The sequence below is a fragment of the Carassius carassius genome, chromosome 6 (assembly GCF_963082965.1).
Source record: "Carassius carassius chromosome 6, fCarCar2.1, whole genome shotgun sequence".
In the NCBI taxonomy this organism is placed as follows: Eukaryota; Metazoa; Chordata; class Actinopteri; order Cypriniformes; family Cyprinidae; genus Carassius; species Carassius carassius.
The window spans coordinates 36,544,257-36,559,615 of NC_081760.1; the positions used below are offsets into that span (position 1 = coordinate 36,544,257).

Genomic DNA, 15,359 nt, shown 5'->3' on the forward strand with positions numbered 1-15,359 from the left:
TGCATTAAGGTAATTAAGGTCTAATTGTCATGAAGATAATGCAATGCAATGCATTTAAAAAAAAAGTAATAATTATAATAGCCCTAAAACAAGATTCCCTGTTTACTAGAAATATTATGCAAAACATATTATACGTATAAAATACATCTATAATCTAATCTAAATTTCTTTAGTTTTGGGGGGTGAAATGTGACCTGGGCATATAAGAGTCACTGTGTCTGAATGTGTACATGTGTGTTGACGCAGATGTGTCTCTACACACACAATGCTTCCAATGCTTTCCCTCAGGACCCACAGTAGTGTGTGTGCAGTGGGGGAGGACTCTATCTTAATAGTCTCAGTGTGAAATAAGGGGCCGGATCATCTGATGGTTAAAAATGATTAGAAGAGGAAGGGTCTCGCTGGAACACAGGACTCTAAGCTGAGGAGGGAGGCACGCATATAGAGATTCCCAAAAGAAAGAAAGGAAGAATGAGGGTGGGAGGAGAGGGATGAGAAAAGACAGTGGATGCAGAGGGGCGCCAGGGCACGGCGATGTCACACACTTTTATTGTGCCTCAGTCAACAGGCGTGTGCCATGATGTGCGTGTGAAGGCACAGCCCTGCTGTCCGGCTTTGGTTCAGAGCATGGGAACCAACTGAACACACACTCCTAAGGACCCGCATGCTGCTTTTATTATATCACACACACACACTCCTAATGACCCCTGTGCTACCTTAATAGCACACCAACAGGCGTCATTAGATTCGTCCACATAATGGCATTATCACACAGATCTGCAACAGGACAACAGATATATGGCCACATGTGTGTGTGTGTGTGTGTGTGTGTGTGTGTGTGTGTGTGTGTGTGTGGAGGCCATCATCCTCATGTGAGTTAATGCAACATGTTAGTTTTAAGCTTTACATGAATGGTTTATTGAAAATATTTTTTATTGCTTACATTTATTGAATTTATTGCTTAAAATTGTGCTTTTAACTAACAAACTAGCATGCATATATATATATATATGCAAAAGGTGGGAAATGGTGAAGCAAAATTAAGCAGAAGTCTGTGTACACTCATATAATTTTTGGACAATTTGTTTTTAGGGAGGCTCAATAAAAAGTAACGTTTGAGCACCGCACAGAGAATTCTGCATCAATAAAGCATTCAAGTCACTAAACGCCTCCCTCACACATTAAATAAGTCTTCATTCTCTATAAACTTGAATAAATGACACAGTCGCTCTGGAGTTTCTCTTATTATCTCATAAACCATGCCTTTGCATTTCTGCCTGTGAGCGGAATAGGTCAGGGGTAAGATAGAGTGTGTGTGTGTGTGTGAGATGACCACTCCACAGCAGCTGTCTGTCCAGCTTGCAGGGGCATCGGTACACAAAAGCCCCTCTCCCCTGGGGCAAGACTCACAGGGCAGGGGTCTAAGACCTCTACAGAGAGAGAACAAGAGCGATAGAATGCAGGAAAGCCAGAGAAAAACAGTGGAGGAAGAGAAGGCTGAGTGCTGAGATAGAAAGACCGCTTCACCCTCTCACCTTCAGGACCCCTGTTTTTCCCCGAGCGCCCGACGTGTAAGAGAGAATTCCTGAAGAGATCACAACAGGTGCACTTCTGGAGAATCTTGTCACACTAGAGACTGGAGGAATGATGCTGAAAATTCAGCTTTGCATCACAGGAATAAATTTCATTTTAAATAATATTTCACAGGATTACTGTTTTTTTTTCTGTATTTTTGATCAAATTAATGCAGCATTGGTGAGCAGAAGAGACTTTTTGAAAACCATTTAAAAAATATGTTTAAAATGTAAATAATATATAATGTTTTTTACTTAAAAATATCAACATTAATGTAATTATTTACAATGTTGATTTATAAAAATATATTAATGATGACAAATTAAAAAGTATCTATTATTATCTATTACACCATATTTATTATTATTACTAGTAAGTTTCTATTTTTACAATAAAACATCAATTATATATACATTACTATAAACTATATAAACTAATAATTTTGCTATTTTTTAAATAAACAAATATAATAAAACACACACACACACACACACAATATATTTATTATTGCAATATATTTTTATATTTATACAATAATTTAATGTTATTTCATACAAAAAGTTAAGTCCATAGTAATATTTATATTATATTATATTATATTATATTATATTATATTATATTATATTATATTATATTATATTATATTATATTATATTATATTATATTATATTATATTATATTATATTATATTATATTATATTATATTATATTATATTATATTATATTAATTACTAATTATATTGTTGATTGAATATCCATCATCACTAATCCTCACTAAACAATCATAAGAAACACAAGAGCTAATTTTCAACAGTTACTGAGATATTTGTTTAAAGGTGAATATAAACATGAGCATCATGGTGTGTGTGTATACGTCCCTGATCTAGAATCATATCTGATGTTGAACAGAGATGGATGAGATGTCAGAGGATGGCCTTCGACCGCTGACTCCGGATCAGTGTGTGCTTGGAAAACAAGTCCTTTTGTGAAGTCCTCTTCCCACGAGCTTCATCTTACCACCAACACACTCAACACCTGCCACTGGCTTTGTCTTAAAAGCTAAACTTAGTTATTCTGTTTTCTGTGGCTTTGGTTAGGGTGGGTCACTTTTGGAGGGTGTGACGCTGACATTCAACACTTGATTTTGTTACAGAAGTGTGTTGGAGAGTGTGATTACTGTACCTGCAGCTCTTGTATACAATCACGCCCAGTGTGTCCCATCACGCACCATGTGTTTCATCCAATGTGACACTCGAGAGCTTTAGCATCCCATATAAATGAACATGAATGCATGCGATACACACCACACACACACACACACACCTGTGTTGTCAGCGTTGTTTGGAAATGAGCAATCATCTTGCAACAGATTGTTTGGGCCTGTCTGGAAGATAGTGCTTATGACAAAGGGTCACAGAGAGCTCATGTCCTCAGGGAATGTGTGTGTGTGTGTGTGTGTCAGGGGATGATGGAGTTATAGAGCAGGGGGTATCGTTACTGCCCCCTCCTCCTATTTTACCCCTTTGTGGGCCTTCTGAGGAGGATTGAGGAGGTTAAATGGGAGGAGAGGGAGAAGAAAAGGAGGATGGGGGATGTGTGAGTCCTAAACACAGGTGCCTACATCTGTTCATCCTCAGGGCAGATGCTGCTAAAGAGAGACAGAGAAAGAGATAGAGAAACTTTGATGGGCTTCATTTTCAAAACAAAAGCCTAAAGTACTTCAAGTCAAAGGTTTGGACACACCTACTCATACTTCATTATTACAGTTGTTCACACTTTAGAGTAATAGTAAAGTCATCAAAACTACGGGGAAACATATGTTATTAGGTAGAGACCAAAACACAAACAAGTTCAAGCCCTGCTCACTCTGGACATTCATCAGACATTCAACTTGATGATGTGGATCCTGGGATGTTTCAAACACTACTAAACACTCCTAAAATACAGGTTTCAAAAGTGGCCTTTTACCATGATTCCACAGAAGGACCATTTTGGTCTCCAAAGAACCTTTCAGTGAACATTCAGTGATTTTTTTTTCTTAGTGTGAAGAACATTTTAATGATCTAAAGAACCTTCTTCCACTATAAAAAAATGGAATGGAAAGATTCCATGGATGCTTAAGGTTCTTCATGCAACCATCAATGCCAACGAATAAACTTTATTTTATGAGTGAGAGAGGAACATGAGCGTTAATGCTGCTTTTCCTTCTCTATCCATTTTAATTAAATTCAGTTTATGCACATTTTATATTGTGACCCCAAAATGTATTTGGACATTTAAGTTACACTTATAGTCTGAGTATTGGTGCTTTAGAGAATAAAAAATATTAGAGCAAGTCTCTGTAAAGGATCTTTTCTCTTGGCAAACATTCAATTTTCTTTATTGTTTTTGCTCAATGTCTTTGAATAAGCTGGTGTTTTAGTGATTTTTTAGTGGATGTGTGAAGTCAGTTATCCTCAATTTCACAGGTTTACCAGCAGAATAGGTGAAGTTCATCACATTATTCACATATTCACACATCACATATTAAATTTTAGCATAGTTTCAATAATCTATTTTAATACTATTTTATAATTTAAAAACATAATTTGTTATGTTTTTCCAACTTACTATTTCTATTTAATTTATATGTTTTTAAACTTTATGTTTTTAAATATATATATATATATATATATATATATATATATATATATATATATATATATATATATATATATATATATATATAATTTATATATAATATTAATGCAATTAAATTATTGTTATTATTTTTAAGTGCATGGTCCCATATTGGCCATATTAATCTGACTGGCATGCTATTTTAAAATAAACGTGCTTCTTTAAAATGCAATGTTCTTATCGACATTTAGACATTTTCAATGTGACTTGGGTGTCTCAATAATTTTGGGGCCACTATTTGTCTACAAAAGCAATTTATCAATAAGCTGTTAGCTAAAAAGGTATTTGCAATCATTAGTTAGTGGAAATCATAAAACTAATTTATAAAAATAATACAATTAAAAACAAACAACAACAAACACGAATTATCACGTGGGATGATAGCGCAATGCATCGAAATCTTTAGCGTGGGGATCGTGGTGTCAAAAATGCCTATGATTTGTCAAATCAATATGTTGAGAGAGAGACAGAGGTCGATATGTTGTGGTGGCCGGACGCGCGCATCAGTCCCTGGAGCCCTTGAAGCAGATGTGTTTTGGTCTATGGTTTTGATACGCGCAGGCACGCGACAAGCGTCAGCTCCCAAACGTCCACGCCTGTGTCCTTACGCTGACACAACGTACGCACACACCCACAAACAGACGCACGCGGGCGCAAATAAGAGGATCCCCGCGTAATTATTGAATGATTGTATCCCCTCGGGAGGCCCCCCGAGAGAAGCAGTGAAGCCACGTCCACCATGGCAACGGCGCATGATAATGAGCCTCGTGGTCAGAGCGGGGGCGCGCGTGGATTGTTTTGCGTGCACGCGGGCAGCTGGTCAAAGTAACACGATCTGAAACAATGCTCTGACCACAGGTAGCCTGATAAACGCGTGTGTGCATACGCGCTTTCTATGTCTTAGCAGAGCCGTAGAATAAAGAAGCGATTACAACACTTATTTCTGATTCCAGGGTGCAAAGTCAAAACTCTGGGGGTGTATTAGTAGGCCTAATTTTATTCTTTTTTTTTTTAAAGAATAAATATATATATATATATATTTTACAAGTATCCTTGGTAGCGCAGGTACATCAAGGAGACGTCTATTTGACATCTGCATTTACATTTATAAGATGTAGTTTTTAGTGTTTACTCATCTATCTATTATCTATAAAAGCAGGGTCACATTTCGTTGCGCGAGACATTGCGCTAAGAAAATTCCCTTCAGTGCGCATTTCACAACAGAGATGTTTAAAATTCCCTTAAAAATAATCAACAGCCTCCCCAAAAGTGGACACTGGATGCGTGCGCATCTTCTGTCTCTCTCTCTCTCTCTCTCTCTCTCTCTCTCTCTCTCTCTCTCTCTCTCTCCTGCTCTATCATGTAACCTTCTCCAATCTAGCGCCACGGTTTTGTAAGACACACTGTGGGGTATCAAATCAGATCCTCCAACCCCTCGCCGATCGATAGGTCGCAAACAACATCATAGCCCCTAATTGTGATCCCCACACGACTTCATTTGATCGATCCCGTGTGATGCGAGCCCAGCTTAGGTTCCCACGGCCGCCCATGTGCTGTCTAACTCCGCTGGGACTGCAACACTTCTGGCTTCGCCTGCGCCATCTGGCCCCTGCCGGCCCATACCGTTACAGGTTCTTTAGCATGCTTCTAGTTCAATTTAGACGCAGGGTAGTGAGTACACACACACACGGGCTGAGGGAGGGAGGAGACAGGCGTTTAGTCAGTGGCAGATGGTGTGTAAGGGTCTGGTCGCGTCTGAAGGCGTACCATAGACCCCCTTCAGTGACTGTCCCCCGAGGGGCTTCACAATCAATGAAAAACGAAAGCGCAAAGAGAGGCAAGAACAAGAAGCGAGCGTGCCGGGCTCGAGTTAGGCTACTACAGGCTCCAACACTACAACTATAGGCTACTTTCTTCACTGCTAGTTCATTATACAGGAGAATCAGCAAACAAAACAACCGTACCAAAGATGTGGCTCAACTCAAGCACTCATTTTGCCTTGTATACTGAAAAAAATAAAATAAAATTGAGAAAAAAAAAGTAAAAGTAATAACACTGTAAACATAGGCTACTACAGTAAACCTGTAAAATGGTTACCAAGTAACAGAATATTACTAAATATATATGGAAATAAATACATTTGTAAATAGCCTACAATGTATTGTGAAATGTGTATTAAATGCAATTTTGACTTTTATACTTTCTCTTATATATATATAAAGAATAAGTAGTAAAGAAGTATTAACATACAATGAACTTCTAAGAAAAAAATACTTAACACATTAAAATTACAAAAATAATATACAAAATCATAAATAAAAAGTACATGAATTACCTGTTATTTTACGAGGAAAGAATATGCAAAATCACATTTGTTGAGCTTTATTAAAAAGTTATCTGTATTGGTGTGTTGCATATTGCATTATTGGTTGTGTGTGGGGTCTGATGGCATTTTTATGGGTCACACTTTGTTACTAATCATAGTTGCTGCTGGTGAGGCCAATTTGATAAACTTTAAGTCATCATGTGACTCTCTATGTACCACCTGTGTTGTTATCAGAAAGTTTTACAGTTATAAATGGATGCAAAAAAAGAAAAAAGTAAATATGTAAGATTGGCTTGGTATTTTAACATGAGCCTATATATTTAATGGCATATGCAATTAGTAAAATATGCAGTATACATTCAGAACATTATCACACATTTTTTACAGTAAAAATTCACAGCCTGTTTTTTATAATAAAATTGAACAGTGTAGAAACACAGAACTAGTACTAAAAATATAGGCTTTATACGTGATGGGAAAAATAGTAATGAAACTAAAAAAGCAGAAGTGCTAAACTCAAACAGGGATTAATTACAGAAAAAGAGGAATGCCATCTTTTTCAGCACATTCCCAGTGTCCCACCCTTGCCCACTGTGACCAGCAAAGTTTCACTAAGAATCCATTTTTTTCCACAGAAACTTGGCTCATTTAAAGGTTGGTGGATTAGAAATACAGAAAGAGCTCAAAGCATATCTTAACACAGTGATGTAATTTGTCTCACTTGTGTTTGGTTACTATGGACCTCAGGCGAAAAGCTTTTGTGCTTAAGAAAATCGCACTTAAATGAACGACCAAATTAACGCCCCCCATCACCACCCCCACTCCCACTACACACGTGCAAATCTGCCTCTTTTTTTTTCTTTTACACACACACACGCACTTTTTTCAAACAACGAATACTGGCATGGAAAAAGAAAATCGGCTAATAAGACAACAGTCTGGCATCGAAGACGTTCAAAAGAGCAGCAAAAACAAACATATATTTATTTAAATGGGCTGCTGAGAATAGAACGATAAGGAGGCGATTTGCTTGTTTTTGTGAGAACGGTAGCGCAGGTGCTTCCTGAATTACCATACAGCTGAGAGCAAACTTATTCGGCCTGCACACAATAGAGGAGCGCCCCGGGGATGGCCACGCGAGCAACACACACACACACACACACACCTAAGCTAACACACACTCATGCACACACGCGCGAGCGCTTCGGACTCTTTTACTGCACGTGTTTAATACACTCACACACACACACACACACACACACACACACACACACACTCAGTCACTCACACATGGAAAAAGGAAAGCAAGTGGAGAATTTGGCCTCCATACAAATGATGCATATTCTTTTGTGAGTTTGCCTGACGCGCGCACAGTAGGCTAGCCCGAGGAATGTTTTAGACACAAACCAGGAGACTCCCTGAAGCAGGAAACGCAAAGGGAAGTAGACATTTGTTGAAAACTTTTTGAGGATTTTATTCCTCAAATGTGCTGGAAGCGAACTTTTAGATTAGTTTAATTATGCCCAAAACGCGTTTCATAACTCCCTGAGCGAATAAACGAACACAAAACTATCAGCTTTTTGTGTCGCATTGTATGTGTTTTCTAATGAAAATAATATAGCTATAGGCGCAATAAATAATCTAACACCTAAATCTTCGAGTTGTAAATGAGCGTCACTTTTACGCACACACGAGCAGCGCTGATGTGTTTGGGAGAGGTTGGTTGGTAGGGGCTGGTTGCAAGGGAGCCGCATTGTAAAGCGTGGGACAGATTGGGGGTAGTGGTTCATTAGCATATTATTACCCCGGCATGTGGCACTCCTTATAAAACTGGCGACAGGCGGCCTCGCTCCAGATACAAACGCACAGTGTCCGCGGGAGAAGGACGTGAGGAGGGATGCTGGACCAGTGACGAACTCTGGTTTATAATCAGACGAAGCAGGAACTATAAGAATACACACCAGCATCTTTTCATCTTTTCTTCTGCGACTTCTTAGGATTATATCATTCCGACGGAATTCAACAAGTCTTTTTATTTTAATCTGGGACTTTTCAGTTTGTTTTGGACACACTTTTTCGGGGAAGAACTGGGGATTCTGTTGCTTTGTGCGCACTTGACATGAAAGGGAACTGCATTCACGCTCAGTCTCTTTTGAAAGCAAGCCTCTTCCAATGAATCAATCGTCGAAAAGAAAAGGCTTTTAATACGAGGGATCCCCTGGCTGATCTGGGAGCAGCCAAGTTGCTCAAAGACTTTCAAAAACCTATTTATTAATTATTTATTCATCATGGGACGCTACTTACTGTTGCTCTTCTCCATCATGTACATGCTGCTCTGCCAGGTAAGACTGACTTCTCACTTTTGTCTGAATCTAAAGCAATGTGTTTACTTCTATGACATTTAGATCTAATATTCAAACACTGATTCTTCTCCAGGCGTCTTCCTCAGGCGTCTTCGAGCTGAAGTTGCAGGAGTTTTTGAACAAGAAGGGTGTGCAAGGCAACAAGAACTGCTGCAAAGGTGGACTGACCACACCGTACCAGCAGTGTGAGTGCAAGACTTTTTTCCGCATCTGCTTGAAACATTATCAGCCCAATGCTTCTCCAGAGCCGCCCTGCACCTACGGAGGCACCGTCACCCCCGTGCTGGGCTCCAACTCTTTCCAAGTGCCAGATACCTTACCGGATGGCTCTTTCACCAATCCCATCAGGATGAATTTCGGTTTCACGTGGCCGGTGAGTACTGGTGCATTGACTTTGCCTTTGAGAAGTTATTCAGAAGTAATATTCAGCTCATTTTCTGATGGACAAATCTGTTTTTTGCTAATGTAGGGAACCTTTTCTCTTATCATCGAAGCAGTGCATGCTGATTCCAAAGAGGATCTGACAACAGGTATGTGGTCTCATAACAGAAAAAGAATATTAATATGAATATTTTTGAACTCCATGACTGAAAATAATTTTCTATGCAGAAAACCCAGAGCGCATCATCAGTACCATGACCACACAGCGGCACTTGACTGTGGGCGAGGACTGGTCCCAGGACCTGCACAGTGCAGGTCGAACCGAGCTCAAGTACTCCTACCGCTTTGTGTGTGATGAGCACTACTACGGCGAGGGATGCTCTGTGTTCTGCCGGCCCAGAGATGATGCATTTGGTCATTTCACCTGCGGAGAACGTGGAGAAATCATCTGTGACGCTGGCTGGAAAGGCCAGTACTGCACAGAACGTGAGTTAAAATATTGTATGTTAATATAGTAAAAATAGCATAAAATCCCATCAGTTTCCCTTAATGTAATGTTGTTTGTTTGAAAAAAGTAAACCCAGATTTGAAAACACTGTATACAATTTATTTAGAAAAGAGAGGGAGAAAAAGCAAAGTTAACGGTTACAAACAACTTGTAACTAATACCCCCGCCCCTCACACCCACACTCCCCCTTCCAACCCACTCTCACAACACACCACTTGATTTATTCCAGTCGGGAGGAGGAAAGTTTTTAGGAATAATCTCACGCGTGCCATAAATTTACATGCTGGCATCTGATTGGTTGCTCTCGGAGTGGACCAGCTGCTGATTGGCTGGCGTAGGGGAGGTATTGTTTGAAGTGGGCAGCTGCCGGGAGTGCGCAGACAATGGAGCAGCTGTCGCCCGCTGGCCGCGCATACACCAGCTGTCCACTCTTATCTTCCCTACCCAGAGACATTGAGAGCACAGGAGGGAGAAAAAAAGTTTTAACCCACAGTGAAGTGAGGGAGGAAAGAAGGGTCCCCTTGTTTCTGAGCACCCTATTGTTGTCATGTGTTAAGCAGAAATTCTTCAGTGGTGATTAGGAGATTTTAGTATTTTTTAGATAGAGAGAACACTAATAGGTTTAAGTGACCCAACATCCCTCTTCATCTGACATAAAATATCCTAGTTAGAATTTTTGGAAGACAAAGTTAAAATAAGAAAATGTGCCTCCATGATCCTAATGCAGGTGTTTTGTCCTCCTTACAGCAATTTGCCTCCCGGGATGCGATGAGGAGCACGGCTTCTGCGAGAAACCTGGAGAGTGCAAGTATGTTTATTTCAATGTTTATGAATGTTATTGAAACCACCTTCAGGATTGATTTTCTAATTGGATAATTTGTTTATTTTGTGCATCAGGTGCAGAGTGGGCTTTAAAGGCCGCTACTGTGATGAGTGCATACGTTACCCAGGGTGCCTTCATGGAACCTGCCAGCAACCATGGCAATGCAACTGCCAGGAAGGCTGGGGTGGCCTCTTCTGCAACCAAGGTAAGAAAGCGAGTAGAGCGAAAGAGACACAAAATATCAAAGAAAAGCATTTAGAATGGCCTTGAAAGACTAAGCAACACAAGGATGTTGGGTAGAGAGGAGAGAGGCTGGCTGAAAGAGAGATATGGGATAAATGTTTGAGCATGCAGCAGCTGTCCAGCTGCGGTCCAGCCATGTGTCACTGCTTTGGATTGGATTAATCCACATCTGCTCAACATATGTCCACCTCTGTTACAGATCTGAACTATTGCACACATCATAAGCCCTGCCTGAATGGAGCCACTTGTAGCAACACCGGTCAGGGCAGCTACACCTGTTCCTGTCGGCCAGGGTTCACAGGAGCCAGCTGTGAGATCCAGGTCAATGAATGCACAGGAAACCCCTGCCGCAATGGAGGGAGCTGCACTGTGAGTGTAAATGTTTGGCAACATGTAAATTAGACTCAGCCACTATGTAAATACCGATGCTTTTGCATTAAAACACTCGTTCTTGTTCTTTGCTAAGCATCCCGTTCCTTTTGCGTTTATAGGACACGGAGAACACCTACAGCTGTACCTGTCCACCTGGCTTCTATGGCAACAATTGTGAGCTTAGTGCCATGACGTGTGCAAATGTGCCATGCTTTAATGGTGGACGTTGTGCAGACAACCCTGACGGTGGGTACTTCTGCCAGTGTCCCACAGGATTCGCAGGGTTCAACTGTGAGAAGAAGATCGACCATTGCTCCTCCAGTCCATGCTCTAATGGTATGATGCCGATTTGGATTTGAACTTCATGAATCTTTGTGATTAAAAGTGGTCCAGAATCTCATTCTCTTCCTTTTTTTACGATCCTCAGGTGCACGCTGCGTCGACCTGGTGAACTCATACCTGTGCCAGTGTCCTGAAGGGTTCACGGGTATGAACTGTGATCGTGCCGGGGATGAGTGCTCGCTGTATCCCTGCCAATATGGGGGGACTTGTCAGGAAGGGGCCAGCGGTTACATCTGCACGTGCCCACCTGGATACACCGGACGAAACTGCAGCTCACCTGTGAGCCGCTGTCAACACAACCCCTGCCATAATGGCGCCACCTGCCACGAGAGGAACAACCGCTACGTGTGCGCTTGCGTTCCGGGATACGGAGGACGCAACTGCCAGTTCTTACTTCCGGACAGAGCGTCTCAAATTGGCAGCGACATTCCCTGGACTGCTGTGGGATCGGGAGTCCTGCTGGTGCTGTTGTTGGTAGTCGCATGCGCCGTGGTGGTGGTTTGCGTTCGCTCGAAGGTTCAGCAGCGCCGAAGGGATAGGGAGGAGGAGGTCGCCAATGGGGAAAACGAAACGATCAACAACCTCACAAACAACTGTCACCGTGACAAAGACCTGGCCGTAAGTGTCATCGGGGCAGCACCTTTAAAGAACATCAACAAAAAGATTGATTTTCACAGTGATCACGAAGACTTGAGCATGACAACAGAGAAGGAGAAGAGGAGCTATAAGACACGACATGCGCCTGCAGACTACAACCTGGTGCATGAAGTAAAATACGAGGTGAAGCATGAGGTGAAACTGGAGCATGCTGGCAAGGAGATGGCGGCAAAGGAGTTGTCCGATAGCTGCGATGATGTAAAGTGCCAATCTCTGCTGGATTCTTCTGAATTTGAGGAGAAGCGCAGGAAACGTCTGAAAAGGTAAAAATTGTGTTTGAGTTTTCTTGTCCAAGATATTTTTTCAAAAATGTACTCGATGTTCTCTCACATTTAGGCATCACTAACATGCTACTCACTTTTTTCTTTAAAGTGATGCATCAGAAAAGTCCAAATATTCAGAGTCAAGGTATTCTGAATCAAAGTATTCTGAATCAAAGTACTCAGAATCAAAGTATTCTGAATCAAAGTACTCAGAATCAAAGTATTCAGAATCAAAGTATTCCGATTCGCTGTATTCCGAGCCAGCATGTGTGTCGGCATGTGCATCAGCATCCACGTCGGCTTGTGTCGACACCAAATACAAATCCGTCATGGTGATGTCGGAGGAAAAAGATGAATGTGTAATCGCAACTGAGGTGAGTGTCACATGTAGTTGACTTTACATTATGCAAAGAAAGTATGTCCATTTAGCATTCTTACCTTGATTCTGAGAACTAACTGACATTTTGTTGTCTTTTCCCTTTTCCCATCTCAGGTGTAATGGGCCTGCAGGAAGCCGATGCTCATTCTGTCCTATGGGAGACATTTTGAACTCCCTAAGAAAATGCTGCTGCTCGAAACCTTAGGTGGAAATGTCCCACCTCATGACTACTGCTGCTGAGAAACTAAGACTGATTAACTGATATTCAGGATGAGCTGGTTCTCTGTACTGAAAGAAGCACAGGCAGTGGTGGCCTGTAGGCTTGGAAACTTGTGAAAATGATAATGGTGGCAGGAGTTTCATTCAAATTTCAAATGTAGTTGTAAAATTGACCTGTAAAGCCATTTTTAAGGTGTTGGACAATATGTGTCCATATTTAAATATTTTTTTAACGTGGGTTCATCACACGAAAATGGCATTAGGAAAGAAGTAACAGAAAGAGAATACAAGAAAAGTATCGCAGTGTTTTGCCATGTGATGTCCAATAATGTGTCGGCACTGTGGCGACGTTTTCGCAATATTTTGGCAACATTTGCTGGTTTTCCGCCAATAATTCCCACAGGCTTTTACTGTGCCCAGAGACTGCACCAAACATTAAGGATGTTAAGGAAGTAGTTTAAAATAAATGTGCCACAAGTTGTTTTGCCATTGACTGTCTCTTTGACACCATGGCAAAGTTGTGGTAACATTTTAGCAATATTTTGGCAACATTTGCTGGCCCCACAAGTCAGTGTACAAGGGACGGTGGATGTTCAGCCATACTGGCCTGTCTTGCACTGGATTAAAATGTCACATGATGTCATATCCTGTCACATGACCAGTGGAATCTATGTGTAAGTGCTCAAAAAAAAAAAAAATCTCAAAGAAAATATCTCAAAGTCTTCCAAGCCTCCTCTTTATTGCATTATGGTTTAGAAAATGTATGTAATTTGTTTTCTATGTAAAAAAAAATGTTTTGTGTTGTTGATGATGATTAATATCCTTGTTTATATGTTTTTTATTTTCTTTTTATAACAAGAGTTGTATGATTGAAGTTAATTTATTTTTATTTAAGTGTATTTCTAAATATTTTTAATGTTTTTACGATTATTTAAGTTTGCGTTTTTCCTAAGTTGTTCCTGTTACTTGCAAAGGCACTTCGGGATTGCTGGGATGTTTTGAGAAGAAGTTATTTAAAGAAGGATTGTAAAAAATGTTATTAATGCTATTGTTTTCATTAACAGGCTTTTGTTTGGTTCTCTTTCTCTGAATGAAGTTTTAGCTTAAATTATTTTTCCAAATAAAGATTATGAACTATCAAAAGTATTTCATTGTTTTATTACCCCCACCACACACACAATTGTTACAGAATTTTCGGCCTAAAGAAAAGCCAAACTTATAAACCACATGATCCACCAAAAACAAAATGCAAAACCTTTAAAGTGTTGTGAGACCCTGCTAAATTGTAGCTTCTTTTCTCGTAAGCCTCTTTTGTGGTGGTTCGCATTTTCAATCAAGTCTTTTCTGGGTGCTGGATTTATGACTTCTATGTGTGCCACTCTGTAAGGGTTGGAAATGGTTCTTTAGAAAATGGGGAATAGATTGGGATGCGGGTTCTTTATAGGGATGAGAACGAAGCTAATCATTAACATCTGCTCTGGCCTCTCGGTCACCCCATACTGGGCTATTCATGGCTTTACCCCACATTCTGCCTGCCGCGGGTGCATCGCTCAAGAGAAGGGCCTTTGAGAAATGCCGTCAAATAGCTGCAGGATGTTTACAAGTTTTCCAACCAGACTAGAGAGAGAAATTTAAGGCTTTGGAAAGGGAAAAAAACTGAACCAGTTGGCACATTTCCTAACTGGATGAAACTACTTGGCAGGTGTTTTGGCAGGGAAGCCTTTCTTGATTTCAAACACACATCACCAAAAAAAAAATTTTTTAATGATGTTCTCTTGCGTTTCTATTAAGAGACAGTTTGTATGAGATTTTGTATCTTAACACTGATGCAGCTAGAAAACAAAATGCCTTTTGTTGAGCTTTTATGGCTAAACATTAAGCTCGAGGAGAAGTTCAGAGGAGTTCTGGCTGAGGTCTCTTACAACACTCATCAATGGAGCTCTGGGGAACAGGCAGAGTCACAATGTAGCGGCGGACAATAGCAGATACAAAAGGGCACCATTTGGGAGAGGCAGTGTGTGCCTGTGAATGGAGGGAAGGGAGGGGGCAAAGAACGACAGATGTTGTCTGTCCTCTTGAGTCAAAGCGTCCTGCAGGCAGAAAACACCAGCTAGACCCCACATGGCCATGGAGGAGAGACACAATGGAGACCCTTCAGCTCACGTCTCTTGGTCTTCTCTGATATGTCTCAACGTAACTACTTCACATTGTGCTCCAGTAAAGTACTTC

At 40.6% G+C, this 15,359-nt stretch overlaps 1 protein-coding gene across 3 annotated transcripts; it reads left to right on the top strand.

Annotated features, from left to right (window-relative positions):
* The first annotated feature begins 8,419 nt into the window (after nt 1-8,419).
* Nucleotides 8,420-14,275, top strand: LOC132142795 (delta-like protein A). Of its 3 annotated transcripts, XM_059552921.1 has the most exons (12): nt 8,421-8,922; nt 9,017-9,316; nt 9,413-9,473; nt 9,553-9,810; nt 10,580-10,640; nt 10,730-10,860; nt 11,098-11,267; nt 11,390-11,606; nt 11,698-12,532; nt 12,642-12,677; nt 12,723-12,906; nt 13,026-14,275. In XM_059552921.1, exons 1-12 carry the CDS (start codon nt 8,869-8,871, stop codon nt 13,029-13,031), a joined length of 2,313 nt encoding a protein of 770 aa, XP_059408904.1. In that variant the 5' UTR covers nt 8,421-8,868; the 3' UTR covers nt 13,032-14,275. The 3 variants fall into 3 exon arrangements, with proteins under 3 accessions (XP_059408905.1, XP_059408904.1, XP_059408903.1); XM_059552922.1 differs by lacking the exon at nt 13,026-14,275 and having other exon boundaries at nt 8,420-8,922; nt 12,642-12,736; nt 12,778-12,887; XM_059552920.1 differs by having other exon boundaries at nt 8,422-8,922; nt 12,642-12,906.
* Nucleotides 14,276-15,359: the final 1,084 nt, after the last annotated feature.